The sequence below is a fragment of the Dunckerocampus dactyliophorus genome, chromosome 9 (assembly GCF_027744805.1).
Source record: "Dunckerocampus dactyliophorus isolate RoL2022-P2 chromosome 9, RoL_Ddac_1.1, whole genome shotgun sequence".
NCBI classification, from domain to species: Eukaryota; Metazoa; Chordata; class Actinopteri; order Syngnathiformes; family Syngnathidae; genus Dunckerocampus; species Dunckerocampus dactyliophorus.
The window spans coordinates 10,013,701-10,036,362 of record NC_072827.1 but is presented as its reverse complement, the minus strand read 5'-3'; the positions used below and the strand labels follow the sequence as shown (position 1 = coordinate 10,036,362).

Sequence of the window (22,662 nt, the reverse complement as noted above, 5' to 3'; positions counted from 1 at the left end):
GATAAGCCAGTGTGCCTTACTAGCCTGGGCATGGCCTGCTCGCTGGGGGACCGGGCATGCGAAGAAGACGTGTCAGCCGTCATGCTAACAACAGTGTAGTCTAGCATGAATGATTGGGTTTGTTTGTGATGTGGACTTTGTGGGAAAGGCAAATTCTATCGTGTTCCTCGCAGTGTCCCGTGGGGGGTGCTCAAAAAGTTTTCGGTCCATGTACAACCGGAACTAGAGCATGGTTTGTATTGCTAACAGAAAGTCCAGCCTGTTCACGGTGAATGTTGGCCTCCACCAAGACTGCCCTTTGTCACCAATTCTGTTCATGGACAGAATGTCTAGTCGCAGCCAAGGTGCTGAGGGTGTCCAGTTTGGGGGCCTTGGGATGTAATCTCTGCTATTTGAGGATGATCTGGTTCTGATTCAGCGTTTACAGAGGCAGTTTGCAGCTGAGTGTGAAGCTTCTGTGATGAGACTCAGCACCTCCAAATGTGAGGCCATGGTTTTCTGGTGGAAAAGGGTGGCTTGCCCGATACTCTACAGGTTGGGAGTGAGATCTTGCCCTGGGTGGAGGGGTATCTCGGGGTCTTACTCACGAGTAAGGGAAGGCTGGACCATGAGATTCACAGGAAATCGGCGCAGCTTCTGAAGTAAAAGCGGTTGCTGTATGTCCCTCAGCTGGCCTGGGAACGCCTCGGTATCTGGGCTTCCTTACTGGGCTTCCAGACCCGGGTAAGCAGAAGAAAGTGCCCTTGCTGATGTATTTTTGTAAAGATTTTCTAAGGTTTGATTTGCAGCCAAAAGTCAGTTAATTTCTTGTTTTCGAAATGTATCAGGCACAGCAAAGCCCTTCCTTTCTGCAGCGTACTGCAATGTTTCAAGCATGCGGGGGAATCATCAATCCTGACAAAGTCTTATTGGTCAAAGCCCAAACAGCATGAAAAACGCTGGTCTTGCTGCTGCCTCAGCAGTTCTGCCTCTTCTTCGAGTTCCGTAGCAACATTTTATTCACAGTCCTCGCCACTTGAACTTGTGTTCTGTTTGACCCGTTTGACACCATCCATAACTGTGTGTGCGAGTGTCATGTCAAATTTTAGTCACTTTGCAAGACCCTGTGTGCACCAAGGGAGTGTGCACCAGCCCTGTACCCCACCGTTGGAGGAGATTAATTCTCACTTTCATCACGGAGCATTGCTCTCGGGGGAGCCTGGAGGAGACGTGGGCAGAGTGGCTGCAGGGGATTGCGAAGGGTAACGGCTTGAGTGTGTGCCTGTGCATGAGTGTGTGCGTGTTTGTTCAGTGGCATTAAAGGCTACAAACACACAGTCGAGTGGTCTCTCAGTGGGACCCTAAAACAAACACAGGCTGGCCACAGCAACCCTGTGCAATGCGTTTAGCCATTCTCTGTGAATGTAAACTCATTTTGTGCGTTCAATAACAGATGAGGTAGCGTCTCCCACCATAACTGGGCACATATCTTTGCCACATGCACAGGCACCTCACCTGTCCCGCAGGTTAGGAATATTGAGCGAACGGAAATGGAGTGTTAAGTCTTAGTGGAAATGTCACTGAAGGTTTGAATTGCAGTTCAACGCCGTGAACAAATGACTGCTCACTGCAAACGCACTTCATCACTCTGACTCACTCCACTGCATCAATCAATGGCCTGCTTGCCAGATAAGTCTTGTTGTAAGGAGTCCATGTGCACAGGGGGCTGGGTGGGGGTTGCATTGTTATCCTAATTATTCATAGCCTCCTGTTTCTTGGGAATAAGTGTAAGTGCTGACAGCAAACATGGACTTACAGTGTGTGGATAAAGTATTGAGAGTCTTTCTCAATCTACCAATAGAACCAATCAGGTTGGCCGAGACCACTTAAGCCCCTTGAGCCTTAATTGTTCTTCTCACTAAGACGAGACACGTGTCCACTTTTGTAGGAACAGTTTCTGGTTCCGTGTCGCAGTGCACTGTGTGTGGAAGAACTTGAGAGCCCTGACATGAACCCCATGAAACCCCTTCGTAATGAACTTATCTTTCAGGTCTAACATGTTCTTCTGGACATCAGACAGACTCCAACATCTTGTAGAAATGAATACAGGCGGTCCTCGGGTTACAAATGATTCCCATTCCTAGACCGTGATGTAAGTTGAGTTTTGGTCTAAGTCGGACCTTATACATAAATTTTACCTGAACTGACACTGAAAGCTTACGCACTAGCAACATCGAGCAGGTATTTGCAGTGTTAAAGAGTTTGGTGATTTCCCACTGTCTGTGAATGTGACACGAGTTCAGATTGTGTGTGTGTGTGTGTGTGTGTGTGTGTGTGTGTGTGTGTGTGTGTGTGTGTGTGTGTGTGGCTGTGTGTAGAGAGAACAGTCGAGTTTGCTGATGTTGTTTTGGCGTGGTTTCGTTTGACAGTAGCCTATTTTGTTTTTGCACTTAAGAGACTGTTGATCGACCGCCTCCTTGGCGGCCTTTTAAAGATGCAATGATTAATCTAACACCAACAACTATTTTAGTATTCGCTTCATCGTTTTTTGCTGTTTAAAAATATCAAATGTGAATATTTTTGAATTTCCTTAGTCATCCATGAAAGCAGACCTATTATCTAGTGACCGACAGTTTTGCCTCTTTTCGGATACGTTACAGACCCAACCCCTAACTGCTTGTGTAAATATTGATGTGGTCCGTCTAGGGCCTAACCGATTACTTGATTAATCGAAACATCAAGCTTCAGATTAATCAACTAAGAAAATAATCGTCAGTTGCAGTCCTATCGGCCTTACAAGGTCACAATACGACCTGTATCCTTAATGATGGTCATGACTATCGAGTGTTGGGAGTAGTCGAGTAGCGTGGCTGCGCAAAAGTGAGAAGCAGTCCTATTATTTTCTTCCTTTCCCGCTTCCTGTATGTGCAACAGCCGGGTGTCCCAACACTTTTGTCCATACGCAACATCTGCCTGTTCGTTATTGCCATCAACTCCGATTCCATTTAACGGGTAACTTACAAAATGAGCCCTGACGTACAGAAGATTAGGATTTTGCACTGATCTCTTTAGGGAGAAATGAAGACAAACAATACTGAGTGTTTTCTACATCTTATCTGCAGTTGAGGCGCACAAGAAGCTTGAAGTTAAGGCCGACTAAGGGCTACAAATATTTATTGAGCTTATTAGAAGCCAACGTCCGGGAGCGTTTATGAACTGCAGCTTGGAAAAGATGCGTTCATAAGCATGTGTTGGAAATTAAACTCTGACAGCAACATCTGCGGGGACCACTAAAGACGGTAAACGGCTGCCGGGAGACCTCACCTTGGCGTACATAGCTCAAAACAAGACAGTGATTTTCTACTCTCCCGAGTTCCGTCTGGATTAATGTGGAAACGGAAGAATAGCGGTGACCGTTGATTTAATATTGACTTTACGACGCCGCATTCAAAAGCTTGAGACGCCAGGAACGCAGTCAAACACCTGCTTATATATGATAAACTGCGTCCTACACAACATTAACCAAGCATTTTGTGGATTCCAAATATGATTGGAATCCTTTGGACACACTTTATGCTGCAAAACAATCCCTTGGATGCACCACAGACAGAGACACTACACTGTCTCTTCATCATCTCAAACTGTCTTTAAACGACCATGACAACATTTATCACAGACAGATTGACGCTCAAAGTCCATCTTTGCCACATTGTGAGTCACAAAGCTGCAGGGCCACAACAAAAGAGTTCATAGACAACATACATTAGTGAGTAGATGAGTCATCTGCAGTGATGAACAGAACACATCCTCCAGGCTCAGTGTTCCATACCGTGGTGCATAGATCTTGTTACCAGGTAAGTTTCTCATGCATCACAATCAATACACAATCTGTGATGCACTTCTACAAAAGGAAACTGTGTATATGCTCAGTGCATTCACATTCTATATCGAAACTATTGGAAATGGAGCTAAAATAATTCCTTCTTCCATATGTTGAAAATACCTATTTCTCCAAAATGTTACACTGCAGCAGCAACAGCATTGTTGACATACCAGAACAGAAAGTATCAAGGAAGTGTGCCTTGAGAGGCCAATAAAAGATGAGATTAATTGGAAAAGTGTAACCGTTGAAATGCAATGTGAGTGTTTTCGGTAAAGGGTTAAACCTACCTTTACCGGAGAGCTCCGTGTAGCAACGGGCAGCTCTCTGATGGCGCTGCCCGCAGGAGTCGCGGATATCCCAGCTGCACACCCCTGCAGCGAGCCCCCGGCCAAGGTCTGCCTGCTGCCCGCTCCGACGCTCCCTCGCTGAGGCCGCTGCTTGATGCCGTCCAGCAGGCGAACGAGGAGGATGTTCGCCGGGAGGTCGTCCACTCCGCAGTCCACCAGGATGCGACACTCCGGGCAGCGCAGCTCGTTCCGGGAGCTGACGATGTTCTCCAGGCAGCGGCGGCAGAAGGTGTGCTGACATGGCAGCACCTTGGCCGTGGTGTCCAGGCGCTCCAGGCACACCGAGCACTCCAAGAGATCCAGCAACGACGAAGACTCGTCCATGTCGGCGGAGAGGGTGATCATCTGGGCTTCAGGCTCCGTGGAGACGCCGCGGCGGCTGGTTCTTGTGGCGGAGAAATGGACCGCGAGCGTAGAACATTCTGGTAAGCCAGACGACGGGAGGCAGTGGAGGGACGCCCCGCGCGCGTCGTCCTGCACTTTCCTCTCTCGGGTCGTCTCCACCGTGTCTCCCTCTCCGTGTGTCTGTCCCTCCGTGTGCTGGCAAGCGTGTCTCTCCCACGGCTGTGCTGGAAGCACTGAGGTCACGCTCTCATCATCACCACCACCATCATCATCGTCATCATCACGCTTGTTACAATTGTGGCGCGTGCGCATAGCTGCATTGATAAAGAAGCAGGAGACAGACAGCTTTTCAATCATCTGCTTATCGTCACATCTCCCACGGGGCGAGTGAAGTAACGCCACAAAAAGCCCAAGAGGGTTTCAAAGTGTGAGCTGTGGGGCCAGAAGACTTTAGGGCAGGTGCTGCAGCTTGAGGAAAATAAAGAAAAAGTTCGTTTTCAAACAGGATGGCCGAGTGGTGGCGTCAGCAAGCAAACTACAATCACAATTATAAACGTATTGGTAAATCTACATAAACTGTGTTTATAATGGCAAAATTATATTCGATTTCTATTTTTTTAAAATAAATTCTTGTATGTTATATTACCGTACAGTATCTCGTGTCCCTAAGCAAAACGATTCTCATTTGAGAGCAGCTGAAGTGGAATAATTGCCTTTTTCTGCCCCCCGGTGGTGAAATGTATCTCCTGCAGACAATTCTTTTTTTCTCATTGTAGGTTGTTATTGACTAAAGGTGTGATGAATGGCATTTCAGGTGCCATCAGGAAACAATGCTGAAGAAGTCACGTTGCACCCATAAATTCATTTCTACGTATGCAATATTAGAGTGTAATCAAGAATATATCCAATGTGACCTTTGCATAACTTAAAAAAAAAAGCAAAACATGCTGCAGTTACAAAGATGACATGGAACCAATCTGCTCCTTGAAGATAAACAGGAGCTATTCCATCGACAAAAGGGCAGGTTAATGCATATATGTGTGCAGAGTTTGTGTGTGTGTGCAGAGTTTGTGTGTGTTGTCTCTCAGCCGTGACGGGGCCTGCTTTCCCTGTCCACCTGTTCAGACCTGCACCGCTCTCGCACTCAGCGCCAGAGGGATTAGGAGCATGGGCTCGTCCCGGTGTGTTAGAATGTGACTGAAGCCATACTTTGCTGGCTGAGGGACAGGGGGTGGGGGGCTAATTGCCACCCATGATGAAAAGCTCAGGGGTGGAGCGCTTATGCGAAAGGCGTGTGCATATGTGGGCGGGAAACCCTATAGATATTGATGTATTTTTGCAAAAAATGAACTTAAACGGCACCCAGTAGAGCGCAGACCTCCACCAAGGCCAAACCATCCCAAGCATGTCAGTGCTTTTTTCCTGGCAGCACCATCTGCTGGATCTATCGCCTCCTCGTGCCAAGCACTCCACAAATTAATTCGGTTATGTAGTGTTTTTTCATGGGATGGGAATATGAGATTAAATTGAGGCTAAAATGAGTGCAATGCTTACCTGCAACCAGCACAGGTGCTGTTGATTAAGGTGCAGCTAGTTTATGGTCTAAAGCAGTGCTTTTTACGCTAGAAAAATCTCTCACATCACCACAAAGCACGCCATGACCTACCACTCTCTTGTATTAATGGCAACAGGTGGATACACAGGTTAATTGTGTGCCTTCTGCCATCTAGTGGAAGAGCATGCAAGTGTTCTCCCTGTTACTATGCGTTGCTGGCATCGATTGTTAAACAAGCATACGTGATTTGCAGTCAATAAATAATTATTTTCGGACCAATTAAGTTAATTGAATAATTTCCTTCGGCACACTAATGTGCTGCAGCACAGTGGCTGGGAATCACTAGTCTAAAGCAGGGGCCGTCAATGTTTTTCAGGTCAAGTGCTCCCAAAAGTAACATATTTCTTACGGAACGATTCATGTCAGTGTGTGTTTAAAGACACTTACATTTGTACAAAATAAGTAGAGGAGAAAAATTGTCTGATCGATCAAAAAGCTCCCACCAGTGACGTCATTAAGCCTATTTTATGGGGGCTAAAGCCTACGTACAATATTGTTAAGCCCTCCTATATAATTTTATGTTTTATTTTTAAAAAAGTAACGATATAGTTGTTTTAATATATATATATATACTTATTTGTTTATTTTTACTAAAAAAGTGCAGATAAATTTGTGCAATGGATGGATGGATAGAATAATAATTTCTCAGTCTTCGTTAGCTGTTTGGGGAATTTTGTGCTCACACATTACGTTTGCGTACATCCTGTGCATCTCCTGGGGGACGCAGCCTCCCGTGTGCTTCAAACCAAGAGACATCTTTGACATGCACACTACGGTACCTCCTTCTGGCAGCATTGCTGTGATCGATACAACACTGACAATGAAAAAAAAGGTTCAGAACATCGGAAGAGTGGATGCTGATAAAAATAACATTTCAGAAATGTACAGTCCAACCTTGATTTTTGAACGCTAGACTTTTTCGAACGCTTCAGCTGAATTTTTGTCACCGTTTTCAGTTATGGTGCAACATTGTGCGCATAATGTATAATGCCGTGGCTGGTGAGAGTTCCTGAGAGGGAATGAGGTCCAAAGCAAGGTTAAGTTCACATATTCAAGCTAAAATGAAATTCTGATTGAACTGCAACAAGACTGTCTGGCACTCAAATGAAGGTCAAGCGCAAGCAATGGGGGTCCCACTGCATGACATCCACCGGGACCTGCCATTTCTTGAAGCTCCGCTTGTCGCCCCCGTAGCACCACTGTGGAATATTGCGATGCTACAGCCATTCGCAAGCACTGAATACTCCGCTCACAAGTGGTGGCAACATGCCCGAATTCATCATCTCTGTCACTCTCTTTATCATCGGCAGCCAGGTCTTACGCTCAATGTGGTTCATCATGCTTTATGTAATTGTCCACAGCCAATAATTGAGCATTAAAGGGGAACTAGAGCAAGAAGTGCTCAAAACTGATTATTGGATGAAAATCCCCCCTCAATCCATTTAAGAAGCATCGTCAGGCCTGACTGTAGTTTGCCGTCTTGACGATGATAAAGGAGAAAAAGGGTTTCCTCCTGCAGCTTCGAATAAGAGTGACAGTAAGAGTGACTGTTGTAATTCTTTGATTAGATTCATCCTGCTCTCTTCTCTCTTCAATTGCCATTGTTCCCTCGCAACACAATCCAAGTTTAATCTTTAAATATGCCTCACACACTTATTAAACACATTTTAAGTAAAAAATATATAGATACTCACCACTAATCAGTGACAAGATGGAATGGGAGTCACGGTGTAGCCTTTATCCTGGTGTCAAGCTAACGCTGGCAGGCTAGAGAAGGCGTTTCTCCGCATCGACTGTACATAATCCACACTGCTTGCTCACCTCGCTGCCAGTTTTGAGGTCAGATTGATTGTCAAAGCTCGTGCTAACGTAGCAAAACCCACTTTTGCCTCTCACAGCACACAACTAGGGTGTGTTCAAGGACCACCAAACAAAGTGGGTAATGTCAGTGCTTCAAAAATTGCCCCGGTTTTCGTACGCTTCAATTTTCAGCAGAAATTTCGGAACAAATTAATAGCAAAAACAGAGTTCCCTTTTGCTTCTCGCAGCAACTAGGTGCGTTGAAAGACGGACAAAGTGCAAAATCGCAACGCTCGAAAAATTGCCTCGGTTTTCGAATGTTTTGGTTTTTGTCTGACCTTTTGAAACAAATTCATAAGAAAAAACAAATTCACTTTTCCGTCTCACAAGCAACTCTGGTGCTTTCAAGGGCTGGCAAAAAAAGTGCAAAATGTCAATGCTTGACAGATTGTCTCGGTTTTTCATATGTTTGTTTTTCGGAGGGCTTTTTAGAAAAAAATGTGTAACGAAAACCAAGTTACCACTGTGTACGTTTCACTTCTGCATCGTGCAGCAACTATGGTGCGTTCAAGAACCATGATGTCACGCTCTGTGTCGACACCCGTCAATATTTTGTGTTCGTTGTATAGCTTGGGTTTCATATTTCCTTTCCCTTGTGTTATTATCTGCTTTTGTGTTTACCGTGCAGATCCCGGGGTTCTCTAGTTGGGCGGAGCTACAGGAGGTGCGCAGCTGTGCCTCATTTTCATTCACCCCTTTTTATGCTCACCCGTGGCGGCTGGATGGCACTCGGTGATTCCTCCTGGCTGACCCTCCATGTCATGTGCTGTTCCTGCTGCCGTCGGCCATCCAGTCCTGCCCGGTTTTCTCTGCTCACGTGTGTAGCTCCGCCTGACCGGCCTTGGTATTTGTTTAAGTTATTATTGCTACCATTTTTCCGCGATACCCTAGTTTTTTGTTCCTGAGCTGCATGTAGAATCCATTAAAAGACTGTTCCTCACACACCAGTTTTCACCTTTGCATACTGGGGTCCAGACACGTGTCCAACAAATCCTCACACATGAAACAGAATGCAAAATCTCAACGCTGGAAAAATTGCCATAGTTTTTGTATACAGTAGACGCCCCTACAACGTAAATAATCCGTTCCGAGAATATTTACGTTATAGGGTTTTTATGTTATACGAAGCGTAAAATATATGTAAATAGCCTAATCCGTTCCAAGATCTTCCCAAACTCACCCCTTTGGCCCTTCAAAATATTCAAAGTCCACCAAATATGGTGGGAAAATATAAGAAAATGTTAGCATAAACACAGTAGAGTGACATTCCAATATAAAACAAGGTAATAAATAAGATTACTGTAAATGAACTAGTTTAAGGGCGACTACGATGAGGAAGGGAGGTTGAAGGGAGAAGCCTGTCTCTCACACAAACTCACGTACGCCCTGTATAAGTCAGCCAATGAGATGAGAGTGTAGGCGGTGCCCCGATAATCAGCCAATGAGAGCGTGAAGCGTCAGAAGGCGTCACCAAGTATACTCTGTTCGTCATGGAAAATGTTTCCCTCTCTCTGTCGTGCCAGAAATTCAAATCGAATTTCTGAACTTGCACTGACTTGACGCTTTACGTTATATGGAATTTCTTACGTAATACGATGCAAAAACTTTACATAAATTCTTTACGTTCAGTGGAATTTACGTAAAAGGAGGTTTACGTGCGAGGTACTACTGTATTTCAGTTTTCGTCCGACATTTTGGAAGAAATTAATAATGAAAACCTGCCACTGCATACGTTTCACTTTCGCGTCTCTCGGCAACTTTGGTGCGTTCAATGTCCGCGGAAAAAAGTGCGAAACCCAACACTTGGCAAAAAAAGCATTATCAGTAAGACATAAACATTGACAAACGGTGGGCTTTTTTAACAGTGCTACATTGTACTGTACTGTACATTTTCCCTGTATTATCACGTACTTATAAACTCATATATGATGCATTCTTTTTTTTCTGCCAAAAGCAGCCCATTTTGGAGAAAAATGATTACCGGTATTTAAAAAATTGCAAATGTGCGGGTGTATACTTTTAAGGAGACAGTAATAAAGCCATATAAATGAAGAATTTACAGAGTGACTAGGTGAATTTGTCGGTGTCATTCGTGGAATCCTCCCGCAATGACATCAGTATTGAGACATTTAACACAAATACGTCCTCATACATGATGATTTTTGCGGGTCTTTTCCCCCTACTGCATTACCTGTGTTTTTTCTTAATTGTGGCCGCATGTAAGGACCATTCTAAACACTGCATTCAAGCAACATTGACTTTTATCGTCGCCATAAACAGTCTAGTCCGCTGCAACACGTACGACACACAAACTGCACTCACCTGCTTTATTTGCAACACAGATATAAGCAACACTTCATTTTTTTTCAATTGGCATCGCCTTTATGGCACACGTTTTGTGTTTACATGGCTACTCAGGTGTGTTGTTTTCATGCCTGTGTCTCAACCATACATCCCTCTCATCAACCAATGGCTTTGGCTCATGCAAAAGTAGGTTAGCTGACACGGCAGTTACCATGGAAACGTCTCTTTCTTCCTTGTTAAGGAGTAGTTAGTGCGTGTGTGAGCATGGGGGAGGCTATCAGGGGTGCTAAAAAGTCAAAGAAAGTGTTACGTGGGTTCACTAGGGTGGTTTAAAGTCCATCCTGCTTGAACAACAATTTACCCTGCACTTGGTAAGCTGTGTAGCTGGTAGATGAGATGGAAAGAGAGCGACCAACCCTAAATAAAGCATTTGCTTTCTTTTTGCTTTGATTCATTCATTTTATACCGATTGTTAGTTCTAAGTTACTTATTCTAAGTTACATCTTATCCAAGCTGACTTTGGGAGGATTTAATCATCGAGATTTAATCATAGAAAACCTCAATTTTCAGATGATTCGGCTTTTGTTGAAAATTTCCACCAAAATTTTCCATCCCTATCGGTTTTCGTACAATATTGCACATAACCAACTTTTCCATTTGCCCTGTACTGTATTGATTCCATGAAATCGAGTGCTAAAACAAAGCAGCAGCCTCGTTGCCGACTCACTGTCCGTGCAGCAGTACAGCTGCTAAATAACCCGCCATGGGGCCAAAGAAAGTTGCCAGTGCCAATAATGCGATAAAGAAGGTGAGAAAGACCACAGAACTCCATCTCGCCAGGATGTACGGGAAGTCTGCATCAACAATAAGTTTTATCCTTCTCAATTATAATTATTTCACATTGTTCTATGCATGTAAACTATAATTATTCTCTCTAAAATGTATCTGTGCTAATATTTTGGAGTGGATGAATTAGATTTACATTATTTCCAACGGGGGAAATTGCCTGGGTTTTCTTACAGTTCAGTTTTTGTCTGACCTTTGGGAATGAATTAATGACAAGGTACCACCTTATTGACTGAAAAACAACCGTTCACGCTCACATTCACACCAATTACAGTCTCAAAATAACGTAACGTGCATGCGTTTGTACTTTGAGAGGAAATCACGGTATAAAGAATAAACCTCTTCCTGCAGTGTTGCTTTGTTTTGATGTTCCGTCCATTAATAACCTATGGTTTCATGCCAATATTTCTCCCCATTATTTTCTCAGACAAAGGAGCAAAAGAGCACAAAAAGCCCAAACAAGTTTGTGACAGTGAAATGTAGGAAGAAAGTAGACAGTCCATTACAGATGCTGTGCATATTCATGCTAACTTCCTTCAATTTAGCTTTGTTCTTTAACATGAATAAAGGTAGACTAGAAAGTAATGTGCACACAGGTTTTATACGCCAGGACATTTTCAATGCAGGGGTTGCCATGCGGAGAAGAAATTACATTGTTTACCTTTTTTTTTTTTTTTTTTTACAGTTTGTGTCACAAGGAAAGCATACCTGCACCCCATAATTCAAATGGTAGACTCCTTGCCCTCTTTGCACGACACAATGCCAACTTGGCTTAACACGGCTCTCGCTGGTAATGCCGCTTTTCCATTGACAAAATCAGATATGATAAGGTACTACTTCTACCTACTAATGACAAAATATAAACACTTTTCGTTTTTGCTCCAATCTTTTATGACCCGAACTCAAAGACCTAAAACTTCTTCACTGTACACAAAAGCCCTATTTACCAAAATATTAACACCTCATTTATTGTGGTTATTTGGTCCCAGACCTGACAGTGATAAAGTGAATTTCCACAAAGTAGGATTCCTGATTTATAAATTGAATATTTTCGTAGTTAAGCATAGAAAACACGTTTGCAACCTTCTATATGGGGGTTTTACCATTATTAGAGCCCTCCAGACATGAAATAACACCCCTATAGTCACCTTTACATTCATATTACCCAAGATAGTAGACATAATAAAAGAAAATAAGCCATATTAGACATAAACAGGACTCGTGCTTGTGTGTGTTGCTGCAAATGTGTTCCGCTGGCGCAGACAGGAAGAGACGTCGAGGGTTCAGAGTTGAGTTTTAGCTTTGCGTGGGTTACGGCCGCAACAGTAGCCCGAGTTGTGAGATCATTCAAACCTGCAATAAAAACCTGTTGTTCCGACCATCAAGTCTGGTGCTTGCATGTCTCACCCAACATTACAGTAACATTAACGACACCTAGTGACCAGTGTAGAATACTGCAGTACATATCCCAACGTCTTTTTAATGTGCCTTCTGAATGCCTTACATTTGCATTTTACTTTTTATGCTTGAAAATGCTGAATTTGCTGAAAGGATGCCTTATTTTTGGGCTAATAAAAGGCCGCTTTCAACCACAAACAGCATGCTGTCTCACAAGGTGGATGGATTATCTCGTCAAACGTGAAGCGCTCACTCAATATTCGAGAGAAACAGGCAAGCCAGGTAACATTTTATGGGCGTATCAATTACCCATGGTTTTTCTCTATTTGCTAGTGGTCCTGGATAGTAACCCCCACAAAAGGCAGGGATCTACTGGACATGACGTCAGCTCAGTAGAGGCTAAAGACCTCCACTAACTAGGAAACAGGAGTTCAGAACATTAACATTTTTTAAAAATGTAAATTCTGCCCATAACCACTCATGGAAATGTAGTCAACTTCTACAATGCCCACACTTCATTCTCCACCTTTCAAAAGAAAATAAACCCATTTTTATTTGCATGTATACTGCGGCTAAGTATGTTATGTTTTATATAAACAGTTGCTTATCTTATCATATTTAATCTTGTTTTGCAGCACTGTGACTCATTTATCCCTGCTGCTTTGATCTTATCTTTGTTTCACCATCACGCACGCGTTCTCTAATGTATGTTTGACAACACTTCACACCGTAAACAAGATCAGTTTCTGTGCTTTTTTTTTTGTTCCACTGCCACAATATTGATTACAGATTTTCGGCCATGTTTATTTGTAGCCGTCAGTCTATCTGCAGAGCTGGTCAGTCTTTATTCTTTCCGCATCCTTTCTTTATCCTCTCATCTCATCCAAACTCTTCCGCGCTCCTCCGGTCAGGAAGCCCCTGGCTCAACATAAAAGACAATGCGAAAGAGGCGGGGGAGAAGGAAGAAAAAGTGAAAAGCTAATAGGTGCCAAGTGTGAGGGATGCGGACTGAAAGAGTAAAGAAGAGGTGGAAGAACAAAAGAGCGAATGACCACCAGAGAGAAAGAATAAGAAAAAAAATAAGGAGAGAAGAACAGTGGGAGAGAAACCCAAGGAGTACAGGTAATATGTAATTACAAGACACCCCCTGTTTTCAAAGCCCCTCTTTATCTCATCCTTTCTGCGGCAGAGAAAAGAAGAAGCGGAAAGGGAAAAGAGATGAAGACCAACCTTTGGTCCGACTTAGACATATAATTTCTATATTCTATAATAAAGACATCAAACGTCGCCCAGCTGGGAATATGCTGGTGTTTATCCACGACTCTGTTTCACATGGATTTTTAGCTGTGCTTCTTTACATTGAAGCGTTCTATCGTGCTGCGAAAAAAGACTGTTAAAGTAATGTTGTTCAAAGCAATGTTTCATGTACAGCGGGTCCCCGCACATTCACTGACCTGAATTGTTTTCATTTTTATTTTTCTCCAAAAATAGGCAATTTTTTCGGCAAAAAAACCCCCACCTTAAGTTGATAATAATTCATGAATACCGTTAGAAAGCCCACAATTGTTCCATGTTTATGTCTTTAAGCTTCGTCAACTATTGAGATTTTGCACTTTTTTCAGTAGTCCTTGAATGCACCATAGTTGCTGCGAGTCGGAAAAGTGAAACCTACGCAGCGGTAACTCAGTCTTATTAATTTGTTCCAAAAGGTAAGACGAAAATTGAAATGTAAGAAAACCAGAGGCAATTTTTCAAGCGATGAGATTTCGCACTTTGTTCAGCTGTCATTGAACGCCCCATAGTCGCTACGAGATGCAAAAGTAAGACTTATTCAGCAGTAACTCGATTTTCACTATTCATTTCTTCCAAAAGGTCAGACGAAAAATGAAACGTACAAAATCCGAAGCAATTTTTCAAGCATTGACATTTTGCACTTTTTTCAGTGGTCTTTGAATGCACCATAGTCGCTACAAGATGCAAAAGTAAGACTTGTTACAGCAGTAACTCAATTTCCGTTATTAATTTCTTCCAAAAGGTCAGACGAAAACTGAAAAGTACAAAAATCAGGGCAATTTTTCAAGCATTGACATTTCGCACTCTTTTCAGTGGTCTTTGAATGCACCATAGTTGCCACCAGACTGTTTTCATTATTAATTTGTCACAAAAGGTCAGACAAAAACTGAAACGTACAAAAATCAAGGCAGTTTTTCAAGCATTGAAATTTTGCACTTTGTTCAGCTGTCCTTGAACTCACCATAGTTGCTGTGAGACGCAAAAGTGAAAGTTACAAAGTGGTAACTCGGTTTTCATTAATAATTCATAATGCGCTTGTTTTGACAAAACCTGAAACGTACAAAAACCGAGGTCATTTTTCAAGCATTGAGATTTTGCACTTTTTCAGTGGTCTTTGAATGCACCATAGTTGCCGCGAGGCTGTTTTCATTATTAATTCGTTAAAAAAGGTCAGACAAAAACTGAAACGCAGGAAAAATCGAGGCAATTTTTCAAGCATTGAAATTTCGCACTTTGTTCAGCTGTCCTTGAACGCACCAACGCAAAAGTGAAACTTGCCCAGTGCTAACTCGGTTTTCATTATTAATGCGCTTGGTTTGACAAAACCTGAAATGTACAAAAACCGAGGTCATTTTTCAAGCATTGAGATTTCGCACATTTTTCCGCGGCCCTCGAATGCACCGTAGTTGCCGTGAGACGGTTTTCATTATTCATTCGTTCCAAGAGGTCTGACGAAAACCGGAACACATGAGGAAATGACGAAAGGCCCATTCATCTCACACAACCTCCTTCCAATACTGCAAGGATTATTGTTAGAAAAATATGGCTTGTCATTGCACTTATAAAATGTGTTGCTTTATAAATGAATATTAAATGTAAAATTACATTAATGTATTATTATTACTATATATATATAATGTACTTATTATTCTGTATATTATTTTTTAATATTTTATTACAAATAAAATATCCATTAGCCGCACGGTGGCTGAGTGGTTAGCACACAGCCACACAAGCCACACAGTCAGGAGATTGGGAAGATGTGGGTTAGAATCTCCGCTGGGCATTTCTGTGTGGAGTTTGCATGTTGTCTAAATTGTCCATAGGTATGAATGTGAGTGTGAATGGTTGTTTGTCTATATGTGCCCTGCCATTGGCTGGCGACCAGTCCAGGGTGTACCCCGCCTCTCGCCCGAAGTCTGCTGGGATAGGCTCCAGCATACCCCCGCGACCCTAATGAGGATAAGCGGTGTAGAAAATGGATGGATGGATGATGATGAACTATATTTTTCAATTATTCCATTTGATTTGACTAATATTTGTTCTAGTTATGCATCAACGTACTTCTGTTAATATACACATCCGTATTACACCGGCCTGCTGGGAGAACTAACTTAACTGCTCAAGGGTAGCGACCTTCTGTCTCCAAAACGGCTTTCTCCATTGGTGTTTCCATGTCAACGCGCCCTGAGAAAGCCTATACGCGACCTTGCGCCTGTGTTTTCCGTACTGATAAAGTATGAATGATGATGCGTCTGCGCTGGCCTTCGGGGGAGAGGGCGGGGGCGGGGTGGGGGCCCCGTATCAGGGTGCGAAGGGTTTGCGAAGGGTCTCCTTCTGCACAGAATAAATAAGACACTTCTCTGACCAGCCACCAGGTTGTCATTCAGCTGTCTCCTTGTATGCGAGTTTTTATACACATTCTTATTCTTATTCTTATAGAATTAGATATATTATTATTACTGTATATGATTATTATTTTTAAAAGTGCTTGCCCTGACTTTTTTAAAATTAAATAAAATCAAATTCATTGAATAAACATAAATTAAATTACATAATTTAATAAATTAAATAATACATTTGAATTAAAAAATGCTTACATGTGCAAAAGTGCAGTTGGGGGAGATTATGTTATTTTAAAAAAAGAAGGATAAATAAATAAATAAATGTATATGCATAATAAATATATATGGAAATATATCATTAATATCTAATACAATATATATAAATTAACATATTTAAAAAGTGTCATTAAATATGAAATATCAATGTATTTTTTTAAAGTGCTTGCCCTGTCTTTTCTGTTCTCAACTGGCCTTTCAATGGAACCCACATTTTCCCGTGGTCAGAAATCATGAACCACTCTATTAAAAGCGATATTTTTTAATGAAATAAAACAAACCTAATTGAATTAAATAAAATTATGTAATAAATAAAATAAATACATTTAAATAAAAAAAATACTTACATGTGCAAAGTTCATTTAGGGGGGACATTATTTTTTTTTTAAAACAAACAAGGAGGCACATGATAAATGCATGTGTAAAAAACAAATAAATTATAATAACTCTATATACTATTGCTAATAATAGATATATAATAAAATACATACAATTAAATATCAAATGACACAAGATAGTGTGAGGAAGTTTACATTAGAAGTGACCCTGCTAGTATTTAAATCTCACTTCCAAAAATCATTGTTCACTTCCTATTCAGCTGAACTACTTTTGGGTCCCGACCCACCAGTTGAGAACCACTGTTCTAAAGGGTTGACAACTATTGCCCAGCTGTGTATATCCATGTTCTATTTGTGTATATCCATGTTCTATTTGTGTATATTCATGTTCTATTTGTGTATATTCATGTTCTATTTGTGTATATTCATGTTCTCGCTTGCTTCTAAAAACACCAAACACCAATCTACTGCTATTGTAATGAAGTCCTTGTATTCATTGGCTGTCATTTATTTGTTCCTACCAGTAAGTGAACAACAGAGGGCGCAGTCGAGTCATGACCTGCAGCCATGCCCAGCCCCTGCCAGCACTTTACCTGATCACATCTGTCTCAGGGCGGAGAAACTTTCTCACTTTCCCTCATTATTAAGGAGGAGCCTGCTGTCACGCTGAAAAAGTGGAGGCAGAGACTAAAGTTCATCTATTTTGAAGCAAGACTTACATGCAGGCAAGGCGGCTCCCCCCGTGATGCTGATCACAGGTTGATCCTCCCAAGGACGGACAGCAGACCCAACAGTGCAACACCCTCAGAGGCAGCAGACCAGTGTGACCCCCACCTTCTCCTCCTGCAGGTAAGACGTCTGGAATGTTGGGACAGATTTCCGCAAGACTTGGGGGAAATTCCAATGTTGTTTCTTTTTTTTTTTTTGACTGGCAAGTATGCATTTTGCATTGTTGGCTTTAAGGAAAAATCCATGTCACATTTGTTTGTTGAGTTTTGATTGGTGAAAGCCTCCGTCAATAAGATAACACTGTTGTGTTGGAGTGTGCGTCTGGCCAAACACATGTAATGCAGATGGAAACTGCTTAATGTTAGAGAAGCTGCTTTATTGACATCTTTGGGGGCCACGTGCTCAAATGCTGCGTGTTGCTGCAAAGCTTCCAGCCGAAGGTTGCAGCAATCTGGATTGTTTCATCACTGGCATGCTTACAAACGAGTCTACGCAACTTGATGCTACAGTGAATAGCTTGGGGATCATCTTATTTCAATGGCGCCTAATTAGTAACAACATCCCATGGGAGAGTGCTCCTGTATGTGTTTTTTTCTGGGGGGGGGGCTTTGTGTGTGGTTGTGAGCTTTGCACACCTTCCGCGTGTCTGCATAATTGTTTTCATGGTGACGCCCGACTGTCCCAGGGCCTCCCCCAGGGGGAAGTCATGCCCGCAGACAGGCGGCCCGGCCCGGCCCGGCCCGGCTGGGGACAAGCCAGGTCCTGCCGAGCTTCTGAAGTCTGCTGGCTGACTTTGAACTGCAGCTGCTGGAGGTGGAAATCTGCACAACCCCCCCCGCCCCCCACACACACACAGTTCACCTTTCTTCCTCTGCCCCCAAGCTGTCTCTGTCGCCATCAAGTCTTTCATGTTCGCAGGTAGAAAGGCCAAAAAGGCACCCAGAAGAAGACAGGGATGTCATCTTCAAAAGGCGTTAATATGTTTTTATTTTTTTGCGAGGATTAAAGGGACAGCGGCGTAGAAGAAAAAACCACGACAGGAAGTCTCATCCTCTCGCACTCCACTGAGTGGGAAAGATATCTAGTTTAGGGCTTGCTTCCTGTCTAGTTGATTCATGCGTTTCCTTATTTGATAAACGTTAGATGTCCTGACTGATTCCCCTCCAAAGCGGATAACCTCAGAGAAATGTCAAAAGCTCCACGGGAGGCCCGTTTATGCTTCACGCATCTAAGACAGAATCCAACCAAATGCACTCATCAGCGTTAAATGTGTTTTACTCAGTATCAGTTCGTTAAAGACACAGAACAATGTGAGCTTCAGCTATGTATCCCGCAGAAAATGCCAACTAAATTCCCAGTTTTCAAGGCTTTATTAACATCTTGGGGCTACGATCCTCATAATACCGGAATATCCTACTTTCCCAAGTCTGTTAAGTTCATCAAGTTGATTTGTAGTAGCTCAACAAATGCATAGTTGCAAATTAGTTCCAACCTTAAGTTTGTCTTGTCTTGTAATGCTGCTTTGTTCCTCAAGGGGTGCTAGTGAGTCACTGGAGTAAGAATGAGTTGGGGTTCTTGGGAACAACTGATCTGACCCACAGTGGTTCTCAACTGGTGGGCGAGAGTGTACGAAAACCAAAGGCAAAATTTTAGCAAAACATTTAATATGAAAACTGGAGGACATGAAAACTGAGGTTTTTATTGTGAAGTGCTGCAATAATGACTCATGAGATGCAGTCAATATTCGGGTTAAGGTCAATATTCCGGTTTCTGAAACATTCGGAATAGCCCGTTTACGTGAAAAAAAACAAAAAAACCCGCACGGACAATGTCTCGACGCACGGAAAACGTCATGACGCAATGCGCGTCATTTCCGCTTCTTCTTCCTGTTTCCAAAAACAACAACAACACGGCATGGTGGATAATGAACGCCTTTGTTTGCGTTTTGGTGCTGGTGCAAGTAGTTCCTGCCAAAGACACAAGATTCCTTTCGAATAGAACATGCGCAGAACACAATAATGTTCCTTTTGATCGGGATATCCCGATATACATGACCCGATTTTCCGAGTAACCCAGGGGTAATATTCAGGTTTTCAAAAACCGGAATATGCTCATATTCCAGTTTATTGGTGTTTACATGGCCGTGCTAATATTCCAGTTATGATAGGTTATTTGACTACATGTAAACGTAGCCACAGTTTGACTATGTCAGATTTAAAAAAAAATATTAATAAGTCATGCTGTTTTGTGGTTGAATAAGGCCTAATATTAGTAAAAAATATGTACATTGAAGCAAATTGTACATATGTTTTTGCCTACTTTAAGCATTTTCAAGCATAAAAATGGTCAAATGAAGTCAAATACAAATATAAGGCATTCAGAAGACGCATTCAAAGACGCTGTGAATGATATGTAGTATTCTACACTGGTCGCTGTTTGATGAGACACACAAGCACCAGAGTTCGCCAGAGCAACAGGGTATTATTGCAGGCTTGAACGATCTCACAACAGGCACAGTAACCCTTCATAAATCTTCCCAGTAAAAACACAGGCTACTGTTGCGGCTGTAACCCAGGCCAAGCTAAAACTGAACTCTGAACCCCAGCGTCACTTCCCGTCAGCTCCCTTAAGAAACACATTTACAGCAACACACATGGGCTTGAGTCTTATTTATGTCTCGTTTTGTCTTATTATGTCTACTATATTGGGTAGTGCGAGTGTAAAGGTGACCATAGGGCTGTTATTTCTTGTCTAGAGGGCTCTAATAACATTAAAAAGCATATTTAGAAGGTTGTAAATAGGTTTTCTACGCTTTAACTAGGAAAATATTCCATTTATAAATGAGGAATCCTACTTTGAGGAAATTCACTGATCACGGTCGGGTCTGGAACCAATTAACCGCGATGAACTAGGGATTAGTGCATTTTCATTTTCGTCTCCTTTTAATTCTTCCAACTGACCATGAGCATTGAAAGGCACTTCAAATGCTGCTTCAGTAAATCTGCAGGAAATTATGAGGCTCCGCTGCTCTCCTGCATCCAGTTTGTTCAAAATTGGCCAGATTTCGTCTAATCCTGCGGATAAATAAAAAGCAGACAGACATGACGGTGTAAAAAAAAGTCACCAGGTTATTGGTGCAAGGCGAGTGCTTCGATTGGGTAAACCGCAGCTGTGGAGCCTCGAGCCCGGTGTGATTTATTGAGCAACTGGTGAGTGTGAAGTCACCTGTCAGCCATGTTGCTTTGCTCGTCTGGTTCCCGTGTTGGACTGCAAGTTAGGCGAAGGCATTGCATTTTTTTCACTCCTTATGCGAGGAGAAAAGTGTATTGGGCGGAAAGGAGGAGGCATAACCATGGCACAAAAAAGATGATGCCCTAAAAGCCTGACGGATGACAATTTGTCTGACCTCCCGACCGTGTCCATCCATCATGTCATCCACCGCGGATTTATGCAACCACAAACATCCCTCCAAAAGTGCACGTATTTGCCACAAATTCCCAGGCAGTATTTCAAATACAAAGCACATTTGCACTTACTTGTTGACTGTAAGGTCATTTACGGCTGAGGTTGCAGAAGTATTCTTGTCGGCACCTCACAATAAATCTATCCACTCACTGATGCAAGATGTGCGAGAGTGTGTCTCATACATTCTTAAATGATGTTCTGATGTTTTCTAGACAGAGGGCCAAAATGCTTGAGCTGCAGGAGGCTGCAGCGAGGAACACAAATGTATTCCAGGCTGCAGAGTAGGCTTTCCGTTTAGCGCCACGACAAAGTAAACACAGACGAGACATGTCGGCAGACAAGAGGGAGACAATTTCGAAAGCAGCCGAGCTAAGGAGAGGGGGGACAAGGTATCAGGAGCCGGAGACGATGAAAGACACATCACCGGAAGGCAAAGCCTCAAAGAGGCTACCGACCGTGCGTGCGTGTGCGCGCATGCGCTTGTGTGTGCTTTCTTTTCATGTGAGTTTGTTTTTCCTGCGCTCTGAGTGGGAAGACGGCACTTAGTCTGTAATTAAAGCAATCAAAAGATGAAGTGAGATGGGGAAATGCATACACAGATGCATACATTACACACAAACACACACGCACACACACACACACACACAGATGCATGGAGGCTGCATCGAAAATTGGGTCATTGACTTGGTTCTTCACAGAGTTGCACTAAACTTCCCTTCTTCCCAATGAACATTAAATATACCGAGGCTGCCCCAGATCAAATTGGGAAGAAGGTTGCCATAAATTTTTGCCTCCGTCCCGGTTAGCTTGTTTTTTGATTGACTCAAAACGGGACGCAACGGGCGGTTGCCAACCATAGACCAGTACTATCCAATCACCTTCTTTTGCCTCTTTTCTCTCTCCTTTTTCCCTTTCAGTTTTGAAAACTGTATTTTATTTTAACGGATGTCAATGTAGATATTTAACATGTATAAAATAGTGTATTTCGAGTAATATAGGTAACAAAATGATACATTATATGAGCAAAATTAGTGGCCTGGTGTTAGCATGTTGGCCACACAGTCAGGAGATCGGGAAGATCTGGGGTCGAATCTCCGCTGGGCGTTTCTTCGTGGAGTTTGCATGTTCTCCCCGTGTGTGCGTGGGTTTTCTCCGGGTACTGCGGTTTCCTCCCACATTCCAAAAACATGCATGTTAGGTTAATTGGCGACTCTAAATTGTCCATAGGTATGAATGTGAGTGTGAATGGTTGTTTGTCTATATGTGCCCTGTGATTGGCCCATCAGCTGTGACCCTAGTGAGGATGAATGAACGAATGAACAAAATCATGCTCCCATGGATCGTGGGGGCCCCCGGACAGCGCCTGTTTTGCATGTGGAGACGGCTGGCCCTGAGATGTACAGTGCAGCTAAATTCAACCAAAAAAAACTCAACACTTAAAGCTGAAACTGTTAAAGTAGTCAAATTTGGAATTCAGTCTAAATTTGTAGGAATCCGCTCTTATGAGGACAAAATGTCAATTGAAGACAGATGGCTTGGAAGAGGAGTCAAGGCTGAAAAGCTGTCTGTGAACAGAGGGGGAGGTCTAGGACACCACCTCGCCCCCACATCTAATGCTGTCCTTTCATCCCTTCCTAAG

The 22,662-nt window shown here is 42.7% G+C and overlaps 2 protein-coding genes across 3 annotated transcripts in view; one reads left to right on the top strand and one right to left on the bottom strand.

The window, feature by feature from the left end:
• Positions 1 to 4,947, bottom strand: part of LOC129187830 (E3 ubiquitin-protein ligase SH3RF3-like) — a 133,416-nt gene extending 128,469 nt beyond the window's left edge. Inside the window, exon 1 of the mRNA XM_054787567.1 lies at positions 4,150 to 4,947. Within this exon, the coding sequence (XP_054643542.1) occupies positions 4,150 to 4,911 (762 nt within the window). The 5' untranslated portion in view covers positions 4,912 to 4,947. The remainder of the gene's footprint in view (positions 1 to 4,149) is intronic.
• edar (ectodysplasin A receptor) overlaps positions 4,245 to 22,662 on the top strand; it is a 53,885-nt gene continuing 35,467 nt past the window's right edge. The window contains exons 1-2 of one of the 2 annotated variants that reach the window (XM_054787569.1): positions 4,245 to 4,634; positions 17,478 to 17,678. The gene's annotated coding sequence lies outside the window, so the exon portion shown is untranslated. The remainder of the gene's footprint in view (positions 4,635 to 17,477; positions 17,679 to 22,662) is intronic. The other variant, XM_054787568.1, reaches the window with a different exon arrangement.